Here is a 15341-nt window from a genome sequence, read left to right as displayed (position 1 = left end):
GAGTTCTTTATTTTTCTTTTTTTTCTTTTCAGCCGAAGATTGTGACTTCGAAACTCAAAGTTGACATACGAAAAAAAAAACATAATGAAATGAATTTCGATTTTTTTCCAAAGAATAACTACTTGCCAAATATTGGGTACCAAACTTACTATTAGGCATTGAAGTTTTAGCTAGTCCTCTGTTCGAGAATCTACAAGAAAAAAGATTTGCAATTGATTGATGGGAAAATCCGTTACCGTAGTAAAAAGTTTTACATTCTTGTTATCCTGGAACAGACCAATAATGACTCTTTTACTGCTATAAGCGATTTGTCCTTCATGATATCGACGAAAATAGTACTAAATTGCAGTTCTGGAACAGGTTATCAATAATTATTTTACTTTCATGTCGTTTTATAAACAATCCTTGTTTAAAATGTTTCCAATACCATACAAATACCGAATATTGGGAGGTAACGTTATATAGGGGTTGTAAGAAGACGTGAACCTGCATATATTTATTTTTTTGTCACAGTTTGTATTACCCATTAAGATCTTCCAATACGGAATTTGAATTACGATTTATAATGTCGCTATAATCATTAAAATACCGAATATTGAGAGATACCGTTATACGGGGGCTATACGAAAACATCGACCGACATTTACGAACTTAACCTTCTTACTGCCAAAATACATACAGGGTGAGATGAAAAAACTGCATTCCAACATCAGGCTGCTGTCATAAGCCACTCGTCCGACAGTTGTTAAAATTATTCCAGTCACAGGTTATTATATTGTTTAAAAGCGTACTAAAGCATTTCGGTGAGAATTTTCCAGAAAAAAAGTTATTCGTTATGGAACTCAAGCGTGATAGTGTGATTTCTTTATATTTGGCTGGAAAACAACAAGTGGCTCCCGCTAGAGCATTCCAGCATTTAAATGTGAACCAATCTTTTGTGCCTCGTACAATCGCTCGTTTTCGTGATAATGGTAGCGTAGTCCGACGTCAAGGAAGTGGACGGAAGAAAACAGCAACATCTGCAGAAATGTTTCGATTTGATCGAAATCCGCGTCCCAGTGGCCAAAAAATGGCTCGTGAGCTAAACATATCGCAATATTCCATTCGGCAAATATTGAAAAATGAGCTCGGGGTAAAGCCATTAAAATTCCAAAAAGAGCAAGAACTTACACCGCAACAGAAAGAAAATAGACTCAAAAGAGCTAAAGAGTTGCTTTGCTTGGCCGAAAGTGGTGAACTTCCGAATTTGGTTTTCTTTGATGAGAAAATATTCGTTGTCCAGCCGTTTGTAAACAAACAAAATTATCGTGTTTTCTTGCCAAAGAGGTCAGCTGAAAATGTGCACCTTCGATTGGCCACCAGAACCACCAGAATTCATGCACCGGCCATGGTGATGGTGTCGGCCATAACAGCCGAAGGTCGCTCTCCGCTCTCATTAATCGACCGTGGCATCAGAATAATTGCCGAATATTATCGCGAAAATATTCTGGAGGGTATATTAAAGCCTTGGACACGCAAACATTTTGGCCGCAGACCTTGGACATTCCAACAGAACTCAGCAACCTAAGAATGGTTTCAAAATGAGGTTTTTCGCTTAGTTTCCACCAAAATCTCCGGATACCAGTCTATACTATTGTGTCTGGAGTATTTTGGAAAGCAAGGTTGGCACTAAAAATACCAAAGTGTCGATCACCTCAAGCAAGCGCTTTGCCGGGAATAGGCCAAAATACCGCAGAGCAACATTCGGGCAGCGTGTGACGGCTTCATTGTTCTTGTACCCATTAAGATCTTCCAATACGAAATTTGAAACTATTACGATCAATAATGTCGCTAAAATCATAAAAATACCAAATATTGAGAGGTACCGTTATATGGGGGCTTTACGAAAACGTGGTCCGACACTTACGCACTTATCCTACCTTCTGTCAAAACACAAATGTGTGCAAAATTTTAGCCTTCTATCTCAATTCGTTCGAAAGATAGCGTGATTAAAACAGAGAGATGGGCATTGCTAAATGGACTTAGAATTATATGCTGATCAAGAATATATATTGAGTATTTCGAGGAGTTATCAACAGAATAACAAAGTTAATACACCTTTCATATATTATGAGATATCATTAAGGACTCTGGCAGCATTCAAATCCTGCCGTTTTTTCCTTATAATTTGACATAAATATGCCTAGCTGCTTATGTACTCACACCTTAAGACTTTAGTACCAAGGTGTCCTTTTTTATGTTCCTTTGAAGTTAAACTACCTTACTGGTTTTGTCATTGGTTGAAGGTACATTTTTCGAAGAAACAATAACATTTTGTGCAGAAAATAATTCATTTTTCTCCTTAGAAATTTCAAACAAAAAATTCTTTCTGTGTCGTGATACTTTAACCGCAAAACAGAACATTGATTTCTATATTATTAATTGAAACTGATTTTCGTTTAGAAACTATTGCCAAAGCCTCTGAGAACATATCTAACTAAGGCTACATAGGGAAGAACCAAATCAATTGGAATAGTTCAAAACGTTCGACGTAGCAACGTCAGCATGACATGGCTAAAAAACAATTGATCTGGAAAGTGACAAATATCGAATTTCTCTCGTATTTGGCCTAAGTTATGGGAAATATTTGCCAGATTGTACTGAAATTAAATTAGAAACAATTTATGAGTTATGTGCGTACGGACGTACATACAAATATGCATATGTAAGTTATTTCATCTAATTGATTAAATTAACAAATGAATGTTTGAAGAGACCTTGTCAATTTTTTTCTTTTTTGTGGAGATCCAGTAGCTGATACAATTGGCAAACACTAATTTCATTATGTTACATATTCATTATCGTTAAAAGAAAGCTTTTCGCCTTGTTATCGTTTAAATCAACAATTGTTTAATTGCTATTGATAAGCGGAAATATGCGCGTACGTACGTATGTACTAAACCAAAAGAGGTGTCTCTCAACTTTGAGTGGTGTTATTTATAAATATTCCTTGTGGTAGGTAATTGTCACGTGTTCGAAATAAAAAAGTGTGAACATGATGGAATTGTTATTTTCAAGGAAGAACCACGTATGCCAAATATTTGAAATTCAATACTTATAGTGTTTCTATAGCCTCATAACATTTCTTAGGCGTTTGTACAAGTCACTTCAATTACCAACAGTGCTAACCTTCCTAATCGAAAAACCTCACCCAAACTCACCCATTTACGTGAGAAGTGACCACATGCAGCATTTTCAAAATCTACTTCTAATCGATCAATCAATAACAACCGTACCGTAACAGCCGTACCTCTTTTCGTCCCCTTAAGGTAGAAGATAAAAAAAAATTATCTCAGAAACATTAGGTGTGACCCTCATGTAAATTTTTTACTATTATTATAACAACCATATGGCTACAGAGGGCATATATATCATTTGATGCGGCCAAAACGTGCGTCATCGAAATAACGGTTGTAAATCCGTTTCGGGACATATGAAGTCTGTCCATCCGGGAATCTGGCTGACTGGTGGCCACGATAACTCTTGAAGCAAGATCCGACACCGAATACTGCAGGCTTTGTTAGGACGAAACCGAGACGGTGGAGCACTTACTAGCTCTAGCTCTTTTTTGTGACCAGACAGAGGCTACTGGTTATGCAAATTCTGTCCAACTTGTCCTCTTTCTCTGGAACCGAGCCAACAATTGGGCTTCAATTAGCCAGAAGATTAAAATGGCTAAAAACAACACACTGATTACAACCTGGATATACTCTCACAAATTACTTCCTTTCTATCTTCTAATTCTTCCCTTCTCCCCTTTCTTCTCTTTTTTCTTATTTCCCCCTTTATTCTACCTTAAATTTTTCCCATATAGGATGGACACAATAGACCAGCAGGTCATCGAGTGAAGTAGTGGTTCAAACAACCACGCATCCTTTAACCTTACCTAAGATCCGATTAGGTCCAAACATCGTAAATTTTATTATTATTATTAAACTTAGATAGATTTGGGAGATGGACAATATAGGTCTAGTCCTTCTGGTACCTTCATCACAAAGGGTGAAAATTTTGAAATTTTGGAATAAATAAGCATTTGATTATTTTCAAACTTCGTACATCCAAATACATCTTCAAACACAAGGCCTAGTGGGATGATGGGATAAAGCGGAGCACTCCTAGGGTACCTCTCACAAAAAGGGTCAAAATGTTGAATTATCTAATCTAATTTTTATACATTCCACCATACATAGTATCTCATCGAGATAATAATTTTAGACATAACAAAGTATATTCTTGATCAGCGTAAAATTCTAAGACGATTTAGCCCTACGCTAGAGTCTAACCGAATTAAGATAGGAAGATACAAATTTGCACAGATAAGTCTTTTGTGTGCAGGCAGGTCAAGTTCAGCGATGAGCTATATCGGTCTACGATATCGTATATTCCCCATACAACAGTACCCACCGATGTTCCATATTTTGACTTAGATCGTATTAAGAATTCGTAATGGGTACTGCAGTCTATGACAAAAAATCGCGTATGCAGGTCTGCGCCTTCGTATAGCCTCCATATAATGGTAGCTGCCAATTTTGTATTTAGAGTTCGTAATGGGACTACAGTCTATGACAGAAAATTGTCTATACAGGTCCAGGTCTTCGTATAGAGCCCATATATCTCTATATTCGGTGTTTTGATGATTTTAGGTACAATATTTACCGAAATTGTTTGAAAGTTAGTATTTGAAGATCCTAATGGGTACTACAGCCTGTGACAAGAGAGTGTCTATACCGGTCTAGGTCTTCGCATAATCCGATATAACGGTACCCTCGATATTCATTATTTTGAAGATTTTAGCTACATTATTCATCGGATTTTTTTCAAGTTTAGTATTTGAATATTGTAATGGCTTATGACCAAAGTTGCCTATGAAGGTCCACGTCTTCATATAGATCGAAATTTCGGTAGTTTTAGGCTATATTCGGTATTTTTAGGAATTATACAGAATTTTTCACGGCTTTTATTAATTTTTGAAAATATCTAAATTTGTTCCAAATAGTGGAGGGTATTTAAAGTTCGGCCCGGCCAAAATTACTGTTTTTATACTTATTTTCATAGGTGTATCTCAATATTTCTTTCAATCAAAGATTTAATGTAAATATGAGAATATCGGTTCTAGTACATCCCCCACAAAAGCTCAACAAAAAAATATATTCATATATGTCATATAAAAAATGGTCCATATCAGATTTATAAATGGACATGGTCTATGGGTATATTTATGGCAAAACCTATTGATATTTTTCAACTTCTTATTTAACAAGTTTGTATTATTCTCATTTTCAGAAATTCATCAGTGGACCTCGTTGTAAATTTTCAGGTTCCATATTTAGCCGTTTCGCCTGGTCGTAGATAGGTCCATGAGTAATGGTGTTAATTATTTCATTCTTCTATAAAGTAAAGAATATAGGAATGTGGACTCCATTCCATCGTTGCTTGAGTGAGTCCTTGGCAAGGACAGACTTAATGATAGTTGATGTCTTCATAAGTGAGACTGTTACAGGCTCCGGATATTTTTTTTGTGTTCTTCATAGTATTGATGGCCAGTTTAGTAGATAAAATTTCGGTCCATTACGATCTCTCTCTCTTTCTCACTCTCCTTCTCTTTGGTCGATAAAGATACAAGCATTTTAATGACAATTCCTTTTCAGTCATCTTATTCGATCCTCTTTTTTATTTTATGACGTCAATACGGAAATCTGGCATGGTATATGTAAAAACTACTATCTTGCGATCTTATCATGAATTAACAAAATATACTTTTTGGTTTGATATATGGCGGTGAGGTAATTTGTAAATAAAACAATTTCTAACTATAGTATCTTGAAATTGTAGCAATATTTATTGGGCAAACCAAAAAGAAGGATTGGTTTATTTGTAATACAATGTAATAATGGACAGGAAACAATTCGTTCAGACTTGATGTATACAACATACAATATTTTGATTGTTATCAATTTGAAATCTCAATACTAACAGTAATAATGAAGTGTAGAAGATTAACTAGATTTCGATGGATTAGTTTAAACATTTTCTATGCTTCCAGAAGAAGTGCATCATTATGTCGTTCATTTTGTGCATTAAAAATAATGAAAATTTATGGTTTCTTTAAAATACGATACGATATTAGAACTTAACATATTTTTGTTTTAAAAGTAAAAAAAAACATTAACAAAGAATGTAGGTATAACAATTATTCATAAAAAACATTTAATGTTCCTTTTGAGTCTTATGGAGTTTGGCATAAAGACCATCTTTGGCCATCAGCTGATGATGTGTTCCCTGCTCGGCGATGCGTCCATTTTGAACGACACAAATCAAATCGGCATTTTGTACGGTGGACAATCTATGGGCAATAACAATACACGTGCGACCGGCACAGGCCACATCCAAAGCCTGCTGGACCAGCTGTTCACTTTGCAAATCTAAGGCTGAAGTTGCCTCGTCGAGGAGCAGTACCTTTGGATTGCGTACCAAGGCACGAGCAATGGCAATTCGTTGTTTTTGTCCACCTGATAGCTGGGTACCACGAGCCCCCATTCTAGTGTCATAACCATTTGGCAGACCCATAATAAAGGAATGCGCATTGGCACTTTTGGCTGCTGCTATTATCTCAGGCATGGTAACCTGTCGAGAATTATCGCCATAGGCAATATTCTCAGCAATAGTGCGTTCAAACAATGAAGGCTCTTGTGACACAATGCCAATTTTGCTGCGTAGATTTTCCAAGGTCAGATCGGTGTGGATGTCATCATTGTTGATGTGCTGCAAAATATATGATGGGTACATTTATCTCACATCGATTTAGTTATGAAATACTTACAATTGTTCCATTGTCCGGATCGTAATAACGTTGCAACAATTGTATGCATGTTGACTTGCCACAACCGGAATGACCGACCAGAGCTACGGTTTTACCCTGCAACACTTCCAGATTAAAGCCATTTAGAATTTTAACATTCAAGCGAGTCGGATAGCGGAATTCTAGGTCACGATAACGAATTCCTTCGAAAAGATTCAGTTGCTTTGCAAATGTGTTCTTTGCTGGTACAACGGCACTGGTGATTTTAGGCTGACGATCCAATATTTGGAATAAACGGTGGCCCGCAACCAGGGCAGCCGTAAATGCCGGAGCAAATGCCAAAGATTGAGCCAACATCATAGATCCATAGAGTAAAGTTTCGGAGACCCTATAAATAATCGAAAGAAAATAGGTTTCTATGAATAATCGACATTTTTTATCGGAAAGATTTAGACATTTATCCAATTATAGTAGAGTCGTTAGGATATTTTTTCAAATCAGTTATATTTGTTTATTCACTCACTTAATGATATCCTGGAAGGGAATCTTCCCCTCCGATACCAACACACCCCCATAGCAAAGGGCCACAGCATAGGCAAAGAATAGAAAGGCCTGGCCGGTGGCATTTATTATGCCCCGATACTTGAGCTTTTGTCTAATGAGCTTTTCCACATTTTGTATTTCCCGATTGTATCTGTCAATAAGTTGCTGCTCTCGACGTAATCCAGCCACCGTTCGTATGTTCGCAATAGCTTCGGTGGCAATGCGACAAGCCTCCTCCAACACCAGTTTTTCTCTTATCATTGATGTGGTCATGAATCTGTAATTGCAAAAGGTTTTCAGATATAAACACCTGTTCTCAACTAAAATGTAATAGAAACTCACTTGGCTTCAAAGATCACGGAACCCACAATGATGGGACATGTACTTAGACACAGCAAGGCCAATTTCCAGGAATAATAAAAAGACAATGTCAAGCCCACCACAAAGTTTGAGAATGCCTGTATGATACCACTCAGGGGATAGCCAATGGCTCCTTGAACTCCGGCCGCATCTCCTGATAACCGGGCCGATAATGCTCCCACACTGTTGGTATCCTTATCGAACCAAGCCATCTCCTGGCGCATAATGGCCTTGAAGGTTATTGAACGCACTCGCGTTGTTAACCAAACTCCAGCGTAATTGAAGAGATACGTTTGCAGGAAACATGCCAGACCTGTGAGTACTCCAATCACCAGACAGCTTATCGCCAAGATGGCTGTGCGATCCAATGCCACTTGGGGATCTTCTTCAGCCAAGGCGGCATAAAATTCACCAAAAGCAATTGAAAATCCCGGATAGGTAAAACCAAAACCAATGGCACAAATGGAGCCCATAACAATGTAACACCATTCGGGACGAGCTATTTTCAAAATACGGCCAAATGTTTGGAAGAAATTGGGTTTTGATTCTGGATCCTCATCGGGGGTGGTTGCCTCTGTTAAAACGGTATGACCTCTCAAATCAGTTTCTTCTATTTGAAAACTATTTTTGTAGTTCTTATCCAGGTTCACGGGATTCGTTTCAAAGGACTTTTCATAAAGGGCCAAGCTATTTCCTGTGGACAGAAAAATGTTATCCTTGTGGTAGCTAATATTAATATCCCTTGGCTTAAACTTACTTTTCGCTTCATCAATATCTTCCATGTTTTCCGGTTCGGGGGCATTTATTTCACCAGCCTTTACCATATTATAATAGGCTCCTTCCAAGGCGATTAAATCATCATGCGAACCCTCCTCAATTACCTTACCCTCGTGTATGAAAACTATTTTATCTGCTCCGCGTATGGCTGACAAACGATGTGAGACTACAATTGTGGTGCGACCCTTTGAGGCCATATCTAAGGCTTCTTGAACCAACTTTTCCGATTGGTAATCCAAGGCAGATGTGGCCTCATCCAGCAATAAAATCTTAGGATTTTGTATGAGAGCTCGAGCAATGGCAATTCTCTGTTTCTGGCCACCGGATAATTGTGATCCGCGCTCGCCAATAACGGTTTTATAACTCTGACAGGTTTGGAAATTTTATTAGAACATTTAAAAGAATCGTGGAAGTTGACAACTTACATCGGGAAGTTTTGATATGAATTCGTGAACTCCAGCTGCTTTGGCAGCCTCTTCGATTTCTTTTTGTGTGGCCTTTGGTTTACCGTAGCTTATATTTTCGGCTAAAACAAGGAATGCAAAAAAATGAAAATGGGTACTTAAATAAAAAAAAAATATTATGTACCTATAGTTCCCCTGAACAGTACTGGCTCTTGGCCTACAACTGCCATATTGGAACGCAACCACTGGATATTATATTTGCGTATGTCCAAGTCATCCAGCAGAATGGAGCCGAAGACAGGATCATAAAATCTCTGCATCAATTGAATGACAGTAGATTTACCACACCCTGACGAACCCACCAATGCCACCGTTGTACCTGATTTTATTTTAATACTCAAGCCACGATGGACAATCACATCTGGACGTGATGGATAGCGGAAGAAAACATCGACCAATTCAACATCTCCTCGCAGTCCATAGTTAAGCAGTTTGCCATCTGTTGACATGGGATCGATTTTCGACTGAGCATCGATGACTTTAAAAATTGTGGCCGCACAGCCACGAGCCATGGAAAATGATTCCAGAAATGGCGATGTACGGGCAATGTTATCAGCACCAATGATGATACCAAAAAAGGCCTATGAAGGGAAATGGAAAAATATGCATTTCATAAAGCTGTAGTATTACTGAAGGGGCTTTTAACATTAAAGGGTCATTACTAAAGGCTTTAGGATTACAGAATTAACACTTACAATCATCAAAATGGCTGGGGTGTATTCCTTGTCCTCAACATCACGATCATCTAGAATCAAATTTACACCATACCAAAAAGCTCCGGCACACGAAAGGAACAGCATGCTTTTCAAAACACCATCACTGAAACCAGAGAAGGCGCCCTTCCTCTGGCTGGCCTTTCGTGCTGGCACTAAGAAATTATCATAGCGATTTGACTCCTTATCTTCGCCTCCAAAAGACACCACCGTGCGTATGCCATTTAGGACCTCTTCAACCAAATTACCAGCACTTGCATAGGATTCCTGTTCCTTGGTGGTTAGTTTACTTTGGAACTGAAATTAATCGGTTTTTAAGGTGTTGTATACACTATTCCAAATTCGGCATCCTACCTTGGCCACAAAATAGTTCAAAACAATGACAATGGGAATGTAGACACTAACCGCCAAAGTCAACTTCCAACCATAACCAAATGATATGCCAACCGTAATGACAAATCCGATTATGAGATAAAGAAAATGTCCCACCTTTTCGGATATACCATCTCGGATCTTTTCCACGTCACTAAAAAGGATATAATCAATGTGATATGTTTAATATTAGCTGAGTAGCCCAGTAAAATTGAACAACTTTTTTCCTTAACTCACTCAGTCATATTTTGTGCAAAATTTTGTTTCGATGCTAAGTCATGCCAGCCAATATCCTGTCTCATTACCGACTGGAACAACTTCATGCGCATGCGTGTTACCTGGCGCAGTGCCACAATATTGAAGATATCAACCGAAAATATACCCGATATCAGCATGACCACAGAGGCTAGTGTAAGTAGAATGCCATAGGATATGGAATCGTAGTATAATTCTTCGTTGTTCGTCTCCACCGAGGCATTGGTACTGAAATTGAATAGATTTGTTTGCAATTTTGATCCAAAGACTGAAAAAATATTTGTTCACTCACAGTGTTTTTCCACCACCGAATAGTGGCAAAGCATAAGTCTTGGAGCTGGTTCCAATACGATATGTTCGATCCACCAACATGGCGGTAAACTCACTGTAGATGATCACCACAGCTGGCAGCGTTAATGCCTTTATGGCGGACATTATAAATCCAATGAAGAGTAGGAATATTTCGCATTTTGTCGAGAAACGAAACAGTGTGAAAAATCCAACAGGTTTGGTTGGTTCCAGACCCTCAGCCATGGGCATGTCCAAGGAGGATTTGGATATTGATGAATCCTCACGATCCATGATGGAGCTAATGTGGAAGATTAGAAATCAGATTACGCAAAAAAATTACAATGAATTTTTTTTAGAAACAAAAAGCATCGGCATCAAGAAGAAAAAATTATAATATTAAATAAATAAATAATTGTATATTTTCTTCTTTTTTCATATAAGTTTCGTACATAAAATACATGTCAAAAGCTCATGATCCAGCGACTGTTTTTTTAAAAAAAGGTAAACCTTTCATATTTTTCAAAAAACAGTTTCTAACTTTTATCACTTTGACAATTGTTAGTCACATTTGTCCTCTATCGTTTTACACACTCCCTCACATTTCACCACCAATACTGGTGGTTGTCTTTGTTTTGAGCTCTGTTTTCCTCACTTTAGCAATGTATCACCACTAAAAACCATAAAGATAAATCCGTGCAAAAACGTATATTGATTGAGTATAATTCGCATATACATATTCCAAATCACCTTGATATAAGTTATATTGACACAATAACGAAAACAGGAGCCTAAATTAAAAAACTTATCCAAAACAAAGAAGGAAAACAGAACAAAAAAAAAAAAAGAAATAAATAAAACGAAAATAAACAAGTTATTTAAAATAAAATAACCACCTTTCTTGCCCATTAAGTATTTAAAAAAATATCAAGACTACGATTTTTTCCGTGAAATTCTTGAAAAAAAATATCTTTTATTTTCATGAAGTCATTGCAAAATGCACGATTTTTCCGAGAAAGACCTTACAAAAGATTGAATGGAATTTTGTAAAATTATTCGAAATTTTTCCAAATTTGAGTAATTTGTGACAACCTATGTATATTCCATGATCCCACTTTATCCAATTTTGTGATGTGCAAAATTTGACTGATTTCATCATTTATGATTCTTTTCAAAAATTGACCAATTGTAAGGGAGGGACCAGGAAATTTTAATTTCTCACACCTAGCCTAATAATGGATAAGATTTCTTATTTAATTGTAACCTTTTGTTTTGGAGGTACAAAAACGCCAATACAGGGTGAGATGAAAAAAACTGCAACCAACTTCAGACTGCTGTCATTTCTAAGCCACTCGTCCGACAGCTGTTAAAATTATTCCAGTGACATCTCATTATATTGTTTACAAGCGTACAAAAGGATTTTGGAGAGAATTTTCCAGAAAGAAAAGTTATTCGTGATGGAATTCAAACGTTATAGTGTGATTTCTTTAAATTTGGCTGGAAAACCACAAGTGGCTTTCGTTAGAGCACTCCAACATTTAAATCTGAATAAATCTTTTGTGTCTTGTACCATCGTTCGTTACCGTGATACTGGTAGCGTAGCCCGACGTCAAGGAATTGGACGGAAGAAAACAGCAACATCTGATCAAAACCCACGTCGCAGTGGCCGAAAAATGGCTGAACATATTGCATTTGGCAAATATTGAAAAATGAGCTCGGAGTAAAGCCATTGAAATTCCAAAAAGTGCAAGAACTTAAACCGCAACTGAAAGAAAATAGAGCTAAATAGTTGCTTCGCTTGGCTGAAAGTGGCGAACTGCCGAATTTGGCTTTCTCCGATGAGAAAACATTCGTTGTCCGAAAGTTTGTAAACAACCAAAATGATCGTGTTTACTTGCCAAAGAGGTTAGCTGAAAATGTGCACCTTCGGTTGGCCACCAGAACTCAAGCGCCTGCCATGGTGATGGTGTGGGCCGCCATAACAGCCGATGGTCGCTCTCCGCTCGTATTAATCGATCGTGGCATCAGAATAAATGCCGAATAATATCGCTAAAATATTTTGGAGGGAGTATTAAAGCCTTGGGCACCCAAACATTTTGGCCGCAGACTTTGGTCATTCCAATAGGACTCAGCACGAGCCACCCAAGAATAGTTACAAAATGAGGTTCTTCGCTTCATTACCAGCGCACAATGGCCACCAGAATCTCCGAATACCAATCCGTTGGACTATTATGTCTGGAGTATTTTGGAAAGCAAGGTTGGCACTAAAAAATACCAAAGCGTCGATCACCTCAAGCAAGCGCTTCGCCGGGAATGGGCCAAAATACTTCAGAGCAACATTCGGGCAGCGTTTGACGGTTTCATTGGCCGTTTGAAGGCCATAATTCGTGCTAAATGTGACAAATTCGAACAAATCTAAACTTATTCTAAAGTTTGATGCTACTTCCGAAACTTTTTGCTTTCATTCAAAAAAATCTATAACAAAAATGTAAAAATTATGGCTAATATTGGTTGGGTTTAATAATGGAAAATTTTATAGACAGGAACCAGAAAATGTGAATTTGTAATTCCATTTTCACAAACAACTTAATATTGAAAATAGGATATTGGTTTAGCACATGATGAGATTTATTATAATTCAAGTTATTGACCTTTTGGGAGGAGGGACAAATAGGAGGGGACCAATAGCATCCACACCTGATATAAATCTGATATAAAATATGCCATGAATAATCTGATATGAATACCCCGAAATATCACATATTTGACTTGAATCTCGACTACACCTCCAATATTCAATAAAAATGTATTGGCCTTATAAAGGCCCACTCGCAAAAATGTCATTGAAGACACGAATCCTGGTGCTTTCCCATTTATATTGAATGTAAGAATGTCGGCTTGTTTTATTTTTATTTTTTTTCAAATTGTATTTCAATTTCATAACTTTTAAATGGTTATTAAAAATAACCAACCATTTATTCACTCACACCACTTCGATGGGGGGTTAATTTAATTAAACTTTTATGGCCATAAATGACTTATTTGAGGAATACAGTGAGAGTTGTGACTAGACATTTATACAGTCGGCGTTTGTCATAGAACAGTTTGTTATTGGCCGAGCATCAGTTCGTCTTGACCTTTGAGATCAATGACATTTAATTTTTACTTAGGAGAAATATTTTTTTCATAACGTCTGGAATATTAAAAATATACTTTTTTTAAATCACAATTAGAGGGTAATTTTCAAGATTACTCAAAAATTCGAATTGTGAACACAAGGATTCGATTAACTCTGGGCAATTGTCTTTTACAAACAGCTCTATACATTACTTAGTTTAAGCATTTTTGCAAGGTTATATTTTTCAGTTATCCTTTTTATGGGTTATCACTATGAGATAATTTGGCTTTCAATAAAACTCTTAATTACAGATAGATTTTTTCAACATTTATTTAGTTTAAAAAATTTTTTGTATATTCCTTAAAAGTGTGAAGAGCACAATCAATATTTAGAAGTCGTTAGAAATAGTTGCATGAAAGAATAAATATTATTATGATGATTTATTCCAACATTTTTCAAATTATTTCACATTTGTTTTTTCACATTTATAATCCTTATTTGAATAACAACAATTTCAAATATTTACTTCAAGGATTCTTTGTTTAGAACAACGTTGCAATTGAATTATACTCCTCGCATATCCTTGTTTTCCAAATCTTTTTTTAATAGAATTTTTCTTAGTCCAGAATATATTTTCGATTTAAGTTTTTCACGACACGACACTCAACCACCAACTGAGAGCAGATCTCGACTTGATCAAGTTTAAATGATGACATACCAACCCAACCAACCAAGTATCTGGCAATTGTCTTCGAGCACATCGCACATTTGGAAACGGTTTTAATTGATTTGCATTCATTTCTAAATTGGAGCTCCAATCGTCTCTACACTAAAGAGAATGAGAGTCAGTTAAGAGAAATTGCTTCTTATGGCGGCACAGCTTCTACATATTTGGCGCCCAATGAACGCTCCATATCAGATATTGTCGAGTGTCATTCGATTAACTTTGATTTTTCACATTATAGTTCAAATGACAAATTGACCCAGGGTTTGTCATAAATGTTTCGATCGCCCCTTTCGGCTTTTGCAAATGTTCGAATGCCTGCCACTTTGTTTGATTTTGTAATAGCCAATCGATAAATATGCAGAAAAATATGAAAACGTTCGTGGATCTAAATTAGCATATATTATTTGTCAACACAGAATTTTATGAGCGTGCCGAGTTTTAATTGAATATTGCTGTTCGGAATTGTATTAAAATTTTTTTTTTCGTTCTCTCTCTTTCGTTCTCATCAGAGTAGTTTTTTATACCAGCATGGAACTGTTATATCCTTCAGTATCAGTTATTGATTGACAATTTTGTAGTCAATTGTATTTTTTATAGACAAAGGCAAATACATATATTCAGAGGTCCTGCTCCCATTACTTATAGTACCATATTTGGTACTTTAGTAACCTTTGTGTACTACATAGTTTCTAAAAACACGCACACTTTTGGTACGGATGTTCCAAAACGCTGTTATTAGTACCAATGTCCATTTATGTTTTATCCAAGCCATGGCAAAAAGTGCGATCTCGTAACAAATTTCAGATTTATGCGTCATCCCGTTTCCCCCATATCAATATAATATCCAGTATGCGCTTTTTACACAATTTTTTGGAAATCGACAAGC

At 36.8% G+C, this 15341-nt stretch overlaps 1 protein-coding gene across 1 annotated transcript; it reads right to left on the bottom strand.

The window, feature by feature from the left end:
• Nucleotides 1-5850: 5850 nt before the first annotated feature.
• On the bottom strand, nucleotides 5851-14767 carry LOC101899426 (multidrug resistance protein homolog 65). The gene is made up of 12 exons (XM_005186288.4): nucleotides 14255-14767; nucleotides 10615-10911; nucleotides 10305-10550; nucleotides 10050-10221; nucleotides 9678-9992; nucleotides 9107-9563; nucleotides 8944-9044; nucleotides 8499-8883; nucleotides 7724-8435; nucleotides 7362-7658; nucleotides 6860-7226; nucleotides 5851-6801 (listed from the first exon to the last, which is right to left on the bottom strand). The coding sequence occupies exons 2-12, from the start codon at nucleotides 10902-10904 to the stop codon at nucleotides 6247-6249; spliced, it is 3897 nt and encodes a 1298-aa protein (XP_005186345.2). The 5' UTR covers nucleotides 10905-10911; nucleotides 14255-14767; the 3' UTR covers nucleotides 5851-6246.
• Nucleotides 14768-15341: the final 574 nt, after the last annotated feature.

Source organism: Musca domestica, unplaced genomic scaffold (assembly GCF_030504385.1).
Source record: "Musca domestica strain aabys unplaced genomic scaffold, Musca_domestica.polishedcontigs.V.1.1 15, whole genome shotgun sequence".
NCBI lineage: Eukaryota > Metazoa > Arthropoda > Insecta > Diptera > Muscidae > Musca > Musca domestica.
The sequence above is the reverse complement of the archived record's forward strand: the minus strand, read 5'-3'. Positions and strand labels throughout refer to the sequence as shown.

What these genes read in the sequence shown, in the direction of transcription:
- LOC101899426 (XM_005186288.4), bottom strand. Translation starts at nt 10,904, where the DNA reads ATGGATCGTGAGGATTCATCAATATCCAAATCCTCCTTGGACATGCCC. An exon ending in TTCGGTGGTGGAAAAACACT is followed by an intron (nt 10,551 to 10,614) that starts GTGAGTGAACAA and finishes ATTCAATTTCAG; the next exon opens with TACCAATGCCTCGGTGGAGA. An exon ending in TTTGCACAAAATATGACTGA is followed by an intron (nt 10,222 to 10,304) that starts GTGAGTTAAGGA and finishes TATCCTTTTTAG; the next exon opens with TGACGTGGAAAAGATCCGAG.